This window comes from Vipera ursinii, assembly GCF_947247035.1.
Source record: "Vipera ursinii genome assembly, chromosome: 6".
NCBI lineage: Eukaryota > Metazoa > Chordata > Lepidosauria > Squamata > Viperidae > Vipera > Vipera ursinii.
This window is the reverse complement of record NC_139515.1, coordinates 70,250,752-70,262,767: the sequence shown is the minus strand read 5'-3', so window position 1 is coordinate 70,262,767 and position 12,016 is coordinate 70,250,752. Positions and strand designations below refer to the sequence as shown.

The 12,016-nt window shown below is 38.9% G+C and overlaps 1 protein-coding gene across 1 annotated transcript in view; it reads left to right on the top strand.

Moving 5' to 3' along the window:
• The window catches only part of KDM7A (lysine demethylase 7A), a 62,000-nt gene that overhangs the window by 36,988 nt on the left and 12,996 nt on the right, over positions 1–12,016 (top strand). Inside the window, exons 7-13 of the mRNA XM_083366043.1 lie at positions 325–487; positions 1,528–1,615; positions 4,427–4,533; positions 8,818–8,909; positions 9,043–9,132; positions 9,606–9,812; positions 10,730–10,854. Of these exons, the coding sequence (XP_083222169.1) occupies positions 325–487; positions 1,528–1,615; positions 4,427–4,533; positions 8,818–8,909; positions 9,043–9,132; positions 9,606–9,812; positions 10,730–10,854 (872 nt within the window). The remainder of the gene's footprint in view (positions 1–324; positions 488–1,527; positions 1,616–4,426; positions 4,534–8,817; positions 8,910–9,042; positions 9,133–9,605; positions 9,813–10,729; positions 10,855–12,016) is intronic.

Below are 12,016 nucleotides of genomic sequence, written 5' to 3'. Positions count from 1 at the left end.
CTGTCTCTCTGTCTCTCTTTCTCTCTGTCTCTCTCTGTCTGTCTCTGTCTCTCTCTGTCTCTCTGTGTAAGAGAATAATGGTTGGAGAAAATAATACATGTTTCTCACTTAACTTATTGAATTGCTTGTTTTGCTATCCACGGAGAAAATTGCATAGATTTCTGATTTTGTCTAGCCAACTGGTTAGATTTGATAATAGTAATTTCCTTTTAAATAGCAATAAAATTCTATGCTTTCATTATGTTGTAGTGATATTAATGGTTGTAATACAGTACAAAATTGTCGAAGATGTACAACATGTAATGAAATGTATTCTGTGCATAGGGTGAAAAGATCTTCTACTTGATCAAACCTACTAATGATAATCTGGCAATTTATGAATCCTGGAGTTCATCTGTTACCCAGAGTGAAGTGTATTTTGGCGATAAAGTTGACAAATGTTATAAATGTGTTGTGAAGCAAGGACATACCTTATTTGTTCCAACAGGTAAAAAGTTCTTTCCCTGTCCATTAACATATCAATGTATTGGAGCTTGGTGACTAATGTTCAGAGAATTTTTAATTTAGTTTAGCAATTAAGTTTAAATTTAGGGGATAGACTCAGATATTACTATGCATTTATGGAGATAGAAGTTGAGACAGGTAAAGAACTTGAAAGTTAGAAGATAACTTATGTGGAACAAAGGGAAAAAAGCAACTTTTGAGGTTAATGAAACAAAATACAGGTAGTCCTCAATTTATGACCACAATTGGGACCAGAATTTCCATTCCTAAGCAAGGTGGTTATTAAGTGAGCTGACCCCTGTCTCCAATCTTGGCAACTCCAATCCTAGGATATGAAGTCCACAAGACTTGAAATTGCCAAAGTTGGAGATCACTGTCATACAGGATAAAAGATTTTTAACTGTGTAAGCAAGGAGATTTATGACAGAATACAAATTGATGAAATATTTCTGTTATATTCAGTAGTCTAACAGCCTTTTAAGTTTTGAGATAAAACTGGATAAAAAAATGAAAGTTGGCTTTCAATCTGATACTTCAGTTATGACAGGAAGAGTTGTTTATTATTTATGTACATTAGATGTTTATCCCACCTTTATTACTTTACAAGTTACTCAAGGTGGCAAATGTACTGAACACTCCTTCCACTTCCTATTTTTCCTACAACAACCACCCCATGAGGTGGTTTGGGCTGAGAGAGAATGACTGGCCCAAAGTCACCCAGCTGGTTTTCAGGACTAAGGCATGACTCAAATTCACAATCAACCACTTTCTAGCATAGTGCCTTAACCACTAGACCAAACTGGCTGTTGATTTTTTTTTTGAGATTTTTGGTTACGCTTTTGAGCAAGCAGACCTGTACTGCACAACTGAAAGTTATTGATATGTTGATAGTCCAATAAGATAACAGTAATATGATGATAAAACTTTGATTTGAACAATATGTGGGTTGTTAAAATAACTTGCCTCTCTAGTGCTTTTGGGAACAAAATATTGTGGATATATAAGCTTAACTTTTTATTTCAGGATGGATTCATGCTGTACTCACTTCTCAGGACTGTATGGCTTTTGGAGGAAACTTCTTGCACAACCTCAATATTGGCATGCAGCTCAGGTTAGACTTGGAATTCCCTCTTTTACCCAACTATTTTCTTCTACAAATGTAAACACGTCTTTTAAAATTGGTCTTAAATCATTTTCTGGTGTTACGAAGACAATATGCTGATATTTTGCAAAGAATACAGGAATTATCATAATCTGATGATCTCCAGATAAAATGAATAGATTGTTCTGAATTGCTTGCCTTTTCTAACAAAATTACATTAAAAACAGAAATTGGCTAAACAGGTATGAATGTCCTGGGGTGCTGATGCTAACACTCTATGAACAACAGCCTTGGTTTTGGTTTATTCCACAGCTGAATATTGTGCCAGCATGTGGCTTAACAGCGCCTACACCCAAATGGTCGATGTCCAACTCCAACAGATAATACATATTATCTCTGGCACATTGCATCTCATTCCTATACAGTGGTTACCAATACTTAGCAATGTAATACTTCCCCACTTTAGAAGAAACGCCCCCCCTCTCATTTGGCTATGGTCAAGAATGCTGAACAACAAGGCCCTCCTTATTCACCATGACAATGCACAGCCCATCACAATCTTGAAATCCCATAGGCCAACCTGGAAAGCAGCTATTCGTTTAACTTCTACACAGCTTAACCCTGAGAATGCTTGGTGAGAGGAATGGTCCAAGGTATCTTCTTGTGGCCTGATCATTAGTGATCCCTCTATCCAGCCACCTGGTTTTGACCTGCCTTGTTCTGTCTGGTCGAAATTGAACAGAATTACTGGGATACTGGAAAAAGTGCCTCTGTCCTGTATCAGTGGAGATGGAAGGATTCTTCTTGTTGCAATTGTGGTGCTGATATGTAAACTATTTAACATATTGGGCAAGATTGCCCACAACATGTGTTCTATAGTTCCCTAGAAAACCTGCATGAAGCAACGCTAGAGGTAATCACCTGCGTAGCTGAATTGGACATCCAGTTATGAGGCCACTGCCCTACCCCTATAAAAGTTTTATATATAATTATGTGAACTATGAATATATGTTACTTCTCTTCTGTCATGTTCTCATCATACACTAAAATAATAAATAATAGAGTTACTGAAAATATTATTTTAAGTTATTGGTAGTCCTACACTTATGACTAAGGATAATCCTTCACTTATGACTAAAATTGGGCCTAGAATCTTGGTTGCCACATGATCACTTCACTCAACAATCACAATCCAAATTCTCCCAGTTGCGGTTGTTAAACTGGCTGTTGGGGAAAGAGGCCTGGACTTCATGGGCTTTGTGGGGCAGGGAGAGGACTTGGACTTCCAAGCATACCAGGGAGACTTGGGCCCTCTTTTTGCCCCTTCCCTCCAGGGGCAATGATCACGAGAACACGGGTATTTGCTAGTGTTTTCTCCTCTTCCACAAAGCCTTTCAGAAGATTTCCAGAGGGGTCGGGAAATACTAGTAAATATCAGCATTCTGATCCATTCCTCCATGTGGGACAATTTCCCTCCCTACATGGAGGAGAGGGGACATCCGCTAGTGTACTGGGAAAATGGACCTCAAGTGGAATGTCCATTCTCCTTGCAGCCTTCCCTACCAACTTTTGCCCAGGTTCGCCTGGTGCGCCAGTTGCGACCCTATCTGGACCGAGATGCCCTATGCCCAGTCACTCATGCGCTCGTGACCTCCCGTTTAGACTACTGCAACGCTCTCTACATGGGGCTGCCCTTGAAGACCACTCGGAGGCTTCAGGTGGTGCAGAATGCGGCCGCGCGAGTTGTGATGGGGGTTTCCCGATACTCCCATTTAACACCTCTACTCCGCGAGCTGCATTGGCTTCCAGTTGCCCTCCGGGTGAGATTTAAGGTGCTGGTGATGACCTATAAAGCCCTAAATGGCTTGGGTCTGGGATATCTGAGGGAACACCTGCTGCCGGCATCAAGTTCCCTTCGTCCAGTGCGCTCCCACAGGGAGGGTCTTCTCAGGGTCCCACCGGTAAGAGATTGCCGGCGGGTAACACCCAGGGATAGAGCCTTCTCAGTGGGGGCACCTGCCCTTTGGAACCAGCTGCCAGTGGAGCTGAGGACTGCCCCCGACCTCCGTTCATTCCGCCGGGGCCTGAAGACCTGGTTCTTCGAGCTCTCTGGCCCAGGCTGAGGATCAATCTTATTTTAACTGGTGTTTTATTTGACAGGGGCACATAATTTTTTCTTTTTAAATCTGTTTTAACTTTTGTATTTCTGTTTTTTAATTACCCTGTAAACCTCCCTGAGTCCTTTGGGAAAGGGCGGTATAGAAATGTAATAAAATAAATAAATAAATAAATAAACTTCCCCATTGACTTTCTGGGGAAGCTGGCAGAGTAGATAGCATATGGCAATCATATGATTTCAAGGCACTTAGTCATTAAGTCATAAATGTGAACAGGTTCCCAACCACCCAAAATAATCATGTGATTGGGGGAGGCGGAGTGGCACCCCCACCTCCCCCAATCACATGATTATTTTGCCTAGAAATGCTTTATGGACATTAAAGCACTTCTGGGGCTGTCACTTTAATGCTGTCATTAAAACATTGGTCAATAGGCAAGGACTACTTCTAATAGCTAATATCTGTCTCTTAACAATTGAATTCATGGAATTTATAAAAACATACTTCATATATCTGAATGCAGTGGTTGGAACTCTTAATCTTAGAACATGGAAAAAATTGTCAAGTGGGCTTTACTACAATTCACCAGGAATTTTAATAAATTTTGGTTGTTAGGGTATATTTTATTTTGCTACATATCATGAACAAATTGAGCAGTGATTGCATATTCATATAAAATAATCCTTCTGAATCATTTATTTAGGTGTTATGAAATGGAGAAAAGACTAAAAACTCCAGATCTTTTCAAATTCCCTTTCTTTGAAGCCATCTGTTGGTTTGTGGCCAAAAACTTAATGGAAACTTTGAAAGGTAACTAATTTAATATTTTAAGAAGGATTTGAGAATAGGCTTTTTTATGAGGATTTGGTGGGTTTATAAGCACATCATAGTCAGAGAAGCAAGTTATTTATACTTTACAATTAAGAAAAATCATGGTAACCAGTTTATACAGTCTTAAAATATTATGCAAGCTATATTAATTTAAATATTTGCACTTGAACATTAGTAGCAATCCTTCACATATCATCCTTTGCAGTTGAATTCAAAGGCTTTGACAAAGGAAGTAAATGCATTTTCCCCCTGTGGGATAGGTCTTCAAATAATGATGCCAAGTACAGTTTTATGGATATGAAAATAAGTATTTTCCCACTCTAAAAGGACTGCTGTTTAACTTCCACTATTTTTTCTTAAGTACCTACTCATTTTCACCTCATCTACACCATTCTTTTTCTGGAAGGATTGAATATGCTATTATTATGTTGTAAATCCTGATCCCCAAGCATGCCAGGTAACAGTTTGGTTAGCACAATGATTCACAGTGAAGATACTCTGTGGAATACCTATCCCCGCTGATTATCCTACCATGCACAATTTTAGTGATTTGTACACCCATAGTGCTGGCACAGATGGCTGCACAGATGGCTTCCCATAGCTGCAGGATTGCCCATGCATGATTTAGAGTTCTAGCCAGTCTCTTTGGCTTTTCCATGTTGATGATAGTAATAATAATAAACCTTGGCATGGCCGTAGGCTTGTGTGCACTGAGGAAGATGAGAGCTATGCCAGAAGTTCAACTATTCTGGACAGGTCTCTTGAGAGTCAGACAAAGAGTGTCTTTCCCATAAATAATATCATAAGATATAATTTACAGAAACTCATACCAGCTCAGTTGTCACTTAGGCCAACAAGGACTGCGCTTGGTTTTAATGTTCCTGGACATTTGGATAGGTTGCAGGACTCAAGACTGTTGGCTGAGCAACTAGGGCCAGCAGTTGCAGAAGTATTAGAAGAAAAGACATTTACCTGTCACAAACATACAAAGATAGAAAACAAGGAAATAATGATCTGTTATTATAGATCAAATCCACCAAGATGAAAATACTTGAAATGAATGCACCAGTTCTGGAAAGAGCAATATCCAGAAACAGAAGTAATAAAACAGGCTAGCAGATCAGCATTGATTTATAATATAAAATAAAATATTCACGGAAGCAGAAATGGAAGAATTGCAAAGGACTCCGGAGGATAAAGAAACCAAAGCCTTGCAACAAACAGCTCAGGCTGTAGAGGCACACCAGGGGAAGTTGACTGTAGAGGAAGCCAGCACAGCAGTTTAATTGTTTTCATTCCAACTCCTCTCCTCTGCCTCAGAAAGAACAGAGCCTTCTGATTAAAGAAGTAGAAAAATTGAAACTGTTCAACAGCGGAGGAACAAAAAATTAATTCCTAATTGACAAGATGATCCTGGAAAACTGCAAGAGAAAGAAAACCAACTTGAATGTGGCATAGATTGATTTAAGCAGGCATTCAACTCCCTGCCACATGACTGGGTAATCAAGTGTTTCAAAATAACAGGAGTCAGTAGAAACATTATAAGATTTGTACAAAGATTGATGGTACAATGGAAAACATGGTTCCTGGTCAATAGTGATAGACTGGGAAGGGTTAATATCAAGACAGGAATCTTTCAAGGAGACTCACTATCACTACTACTGTTTGTCATTGCACTGATTACACTGTCAACAATACTGAATAACTTAGGCCCCTGGTGGCAAACCTATGGCATGTGTGCCACAGGCAGCCCACAGAGCCGTCCCTGTGGGCACGCGTGTCATTACCACGGACAGAGGGACCTAGGGCTGGGCTCCTCCCCTCCTCCTCCATGCATGTGGAGTCCAGGATCAACTGTGAGAGTGGGGTGACAGAACCTATAAAAGGAGCAGTTTTGGCGGGAGAGTGAGTGAGCGGCCTTTGGAAGCAACCATTGCTGGGTTTCAAATCATTTAACAACCGTTTCTCTGCCTCACCTTCCTTCTGTCTTGGGCTAGAGTGCTTGGGGTCGGCTGGGGTGGGGGCAGGAGGGTGGGGGTCATCAGGTCCTGGCTACGGGAAGGTGAGGGGGCTGGCTGGGGGGGGATTGGGAGGGCTGGGACGCCTCGGCGGACCAGGTGAGGGCTCCTTTCCAGCCATCCCGGGGCTTTCTCCACCCACGCCGATGGGGCTGCCCATGATGCAGGATAACCAGCAGGCTGTGGCTGCTGACAGACACCGTCGGCCCCCATACACTTGCTGGCCTCTGTGTTGGGGCCGACGGTGTCAGGCAGCAGCTGCTCTGGCCCCTGCCTCACCTCGCCTCACCCCGCAGGATGAGCTGCCGGCCCCCACAGGCATCCCTCCACACAAGCGACATCGAGGTGACCACGCCCACCCAGTCGGCCGTGCCCACCCAACACCCGGCAATAAATAAATGGGTTTTAGGTTGCAGTTTGGGCACTTGGTCTCTAAAAGGTTCACCATCACTGACTTAGGCCATGGCTATCAGACATCAAAAATATCTGCAGGTTAGCCCATCTTTTTTACATGGAGAATCTGAAAATGTATGGTAAAACATTGTCTGAAATAAAATTGCTGCTCAACACTGTCCATATAAATAGCCAAGATATTATAGTGGAGTTTCAACTGGACATATGTGCCAGGCACACTACCAAATGGAAAAAAAATAGTAAAAACTAAAGGAATCAAGATGCCCTGTGGAAATGTCAAGATCTGAATGAAGATGATCACTACAAAGCATACCAGTATCTTCAAATGGTATCTTAACTGTCCTAGATCCTTGGGAAGGTTCTGATAGTTAAAAGTACATTCAGAATTATCTAGTAGGGTCTGTAAATAAAATCAACAACAATAAAAATATAGTTCAAATTGTAAATGTATGTATCACAAATTCAAGTTGCTGAGAAAAAGTAAGGAAAACTTCAAATATCTGGTTTGTTTCATGATGATAAATAACAATATAGCCGCAGTGTGGATAAATGCAAAATAAATTGATCATCACAAAGGAAGATTAATAGGAAGTTTTGTATCAAATTTACTTATAAACCAAAATTGTTCATTACTATGATATGGAAGAGATACTCTTGTGAGCATGCAAATTTCTAAACAATGAATCTGGCTACCATCTGTTCTTCAGAACTGAACAAGACAGACATGCCCAATTTAAGTGCAATTTAAAAACCAAATTGAGAAGCATTTTCATTTGCAGGTGAAACAAATTGGCCCTATGTCCTTTCTGTCAGTCTGTGTCAAAGAACTGGAATCGTCTGAGAGTAGGGGCTCATTCACATCAGTAGTATTATCTAAGTAATGAAATGGAACATCTGTATTTACTCATTGCTGTAATTTCTGGAGAGCTAACTATTAGTTGCATAAAAAACAACAGAATTTTATGGTATATAAACCAATTTGCATAAGCTTTTATGGACTATATACTGTATGAGAAGCAGAACTACGAATGCAGTTATGGTTTAATTGATTTTTCTTTTAAGGTGCCACAAATAACCCTTCAGTATTGTTTGAGTTATCAAAGTAAAACAGTTATCAACTTTTCTCCTTATGACAGTCTTGAATCATTGGATAATAAGGCAAATTAGATCATTTATATATTGATACTAAGCTATCATGTAGTTTTTTTAGAATGTTTCAGTGCCTAATTCTTCTAATGTTGACTTGCAAATGTGCTGATTTGTTATTCTTTATTTTTAATCTGTGTTGATAAGAAAACAAGAAGTCAGGAATTCTGTTTGGGGTATAATAATAAATAGCAGGTATAATTGTAACAAAATAGTCATTTAACACTGTGTATACAATACAAGCACTGCATCATTTTATCATTACATGGAAAGTGGAAATAAAATTTAATGGCTATATATAGTCTGAAAATTTCAGAGGTACCTCACTTCTAAAGCATGCAGTTCTGGAATAACCTGTTTAAAGCAATTGAGAAGAAAAGGAATTGCTGTTCAGTTTTTAAGATAACCTTTGAGACATTATATTTAAATAATCTTCATCTGTTTGCAACAAGAGCTCTGTCCTTCCTCTGTAGTTTGAAGGATACTTTATGCTTTAATTGCAGTACATTTCTGGTTTTACTCCATGTTGTGATTATCCTGCACTGGTATAGAAAGGTTCCATTTTATTTTCATAATAATTTTAAATATTTGGGTCAGATTTTACCAATGACTGAGATACAGTAGATACTGCTTGATGGATCATTACTGAAACAATATTAATCTAAACTTAAATTCTCATTTCTAGAGCTGAAAGAAGATGGTTTTCAGCCCCAAGCATTCTTAATACAAGGAGTGAAAGCTTTACTTACTGCTTTAAAACTATGGATGAAAAAAGATGTAAGTTTTACTTTTAAAAATGCAGTAGCATTTTTATTTTTCATAATGCAGTAGCATTTTGTAGAAATGTATGACTGTATCATTTTTCATTTATATTTAGAATTTAGCTGATTTTCTTTTATTTTGCTTACAGCTTGTAACAGAACATGCCTTTGAAATTCCAGACAATATTAGGCCTGGACAGCTAATTAAGCAACTCTCTAAAGTAATTCGATCTGTAGAGGTATGAATAAAAGACATTTAATTGTGGTGGTGGAAATTTACATCATTTTATAGGGAAACAATTAGGGTGGGACTGGATAATGGTTTGAATCAAATAGAAATTAGTTTGATGAGCTGGATTGTTAAATTTTCTATTATTTCACACTGCATACCGTCTGAAAATGCTGTTTTACAAGAAGACACATTACAATAGGGATATCCTTTTGGCATTCAAAGGCTGCATTTGGGTTGAGACAAGAGTTATACTGGGAAAAATATGATACAAGATGTGCCAGGATATTTTCCTCTGGATTTTCAAGGGCTCCACAATTGTATCTTGCCCTTCCTGCTGCTGTAATGATTGTCCAGTCTTACAGCGAAAGAAAAGGAAGGAATAGCCCTTTCCAATATCTTTTCCTTCTTATCTTGGTACATGATTATCTGAATGCAAAATTATAAAATAATCCATTCTAAATGGCTTTATTTTACTTAAAGGAAGAGAACAACAAACCAACAAAAACTCAGGGAACTGGTGTGTGTCAAGTTTCACGGTCATCAAGTGAGTTGGCCTCCATTCATCATTCCAGAAGGAAAGCAAGGAAGCTACGAGATCAGTCTATCAAGACACCTTCTAATCTGGACATTCTGGAGCTCCACACAAGGGCAGTTCTTAAGAGATTAGAAATGTCCCCATGGGAAGAGGCAAGTATTACAAGTTAGAATGAAATAAAGTACAAAAAGCCTGGGTACAAAATACCGTGATATGTTTGTGATTTACTTTTGCTAAAATATTGTGTGCTTACATAATAAATCAGCTCAAATAATTTAGCAAATGTAGATTAAAAGAAATATAAGAGTTTAGTATTAAAGATTATGTTATACGTTTCCAGCTTCAACTCTGTCAATCTGATACCTCAGTATACCATCACCGTTTCATATTATTGCTTACCATTAAGATGCTAAGAAAATTATGAAAGACTCTGATGTCTAGATCAATTTTTCCTATGGTAATATATTCTGTATGTGAGTTCTAAAAGTTGTTTTTATAGTCCCACATTGTGCAATGCTAGAGGTCATCAATTCTAGCTTTACTTGTCTCAGCTAACTTCTTGACATGTTTTATTTCTTTATTTCATGTCCATATTAAACCTTAAACTTCCAAAATGAGGTCACCTTTTTGGCATTATCATTGGCCAGAAACAAATCACTTTTGGTGCATTCTACTGGTAGTAATCGACAGACCAACAAATGGGCTGGACTCTTGTCTCTCCACATTCGCACAGCATGTTGCTATCTGCCAGCATCCTCCACTTGAGCATATTGGTCTTACACTTAGGTCTTACTTCAACCTATTCAAAATCCTTCTTGACATATTGATGCAATATGTATAATTAGGTGTGCTAAGCCTCATTAGTCCAGAGAATGGAAGTAGGTTCAAGTATTATAAAGTACAGAATTTAGTAATTTCCTATTTGTGCATAATAATTTGTATATATAAACCTGTGTTATAGTTATTAATAATGCATTTTTTCTTCTTTTGCTTATAAAGTTTGCATCACCACTAATGTGAATTACACAGAGCTTTTTAAAATGGAATCTTTTTTTGTCTCTTGCTTTAGGACACAGCAAATTATAAATTGAATGGGAGGTTTAACAAGCCACTTCAACCATCTTCCACTGTTCCAGAATGGAGAACAAAAGACAATGATTTACGGCTTTTGTTGTCAAATGGAAGAATAATTAGGTACCAAACAAATGTTACGTGACTTTTGCTTTATTGAATTTTGCTAATTCTGTTCACTTTTCACTTGATTGATTGAGGCTGAGAAATGATATAATTGTATGTAAGTTTTTAAAAGGTAAAAATTTAGGCCAGGAAATGTGTTGTTAACTTGTAAGGCCAGATTCAGGTTTGTGCAGGCTCCTGCTTCTCTATTAATGAACTTTGGCATGGAATAGCAATACAGCCCTCTCTAAGCAGTTTACAGAGTCAGCAAATTTCCCCCAACAATCTGGGTCCTCATTTTACTGACTTCAGAAGAATGGAAGGCTGAGTCAACCTTAAGCCGGTGAGACTCGAACTGCCAAACTGCTGGCAGCCAAGTCAGATAAGTAGCCTGCAGTACTGCATTCTAACCACTGGGCTACCAATAACACTCCAGGAAGTACTGTGCAGGTTTGGTTATAAAAGGAAAGCTGAATCCAGCTAGTTTATGCTGTATGGAGTGCTGTGTTTTGAAAAAATATTGGCTCAAAGAACACATAAAGGCTCTGATAGCTACTCAGTATACCAAGTGTTAATAGTAATGTTACTGATACGGTAGTGCTTTAAAGTAATGGTGTTCAAAGCCCTACATGGCAGGGGGCCGGAGTACCTCAGGGAACACCTGCTGCCGGCATCAATCTCCCTGCGCCCTGTGCGTTCTCACAGAGAGGGTCTCCTCAGGGTGCCACCGATCAGAGAATGTCGATTGGTGGCCCCCAGGGGGAGATCCTTCTCTGTGGGCGCTCCGGAACTATGGAATCAGTTACCGGTAGAGCTCCGGATGGCGCCCAATCTTCGCTCCTTTCGTCGCGATCTCAAGACGTTTTTGTTTGTACAAGCCGGCCTAGCCTGATGGGGGATTGGCGGGGTTTTTTATTCTTGTATTCTTAATATTGTATCTTTGGGGTTTTATAATTGTAACATATTAATTGTTTTAAAATTGGGCAATTATTTAATTTCCTTATAATATTTGTAACTTTGTATTTTATTCTTGCCCTGTGAACCGCCCTGAGTCCTCAGGGAGAAGGGCGGTATAGAAATATTATTAAATTAAATTAAATTAAATTAAATTAAATTAAAGTGATTTAAAAGGACTTAAATCAACCTTTTATAAAGGAAAAAAATCCCTAACAATTCTGCA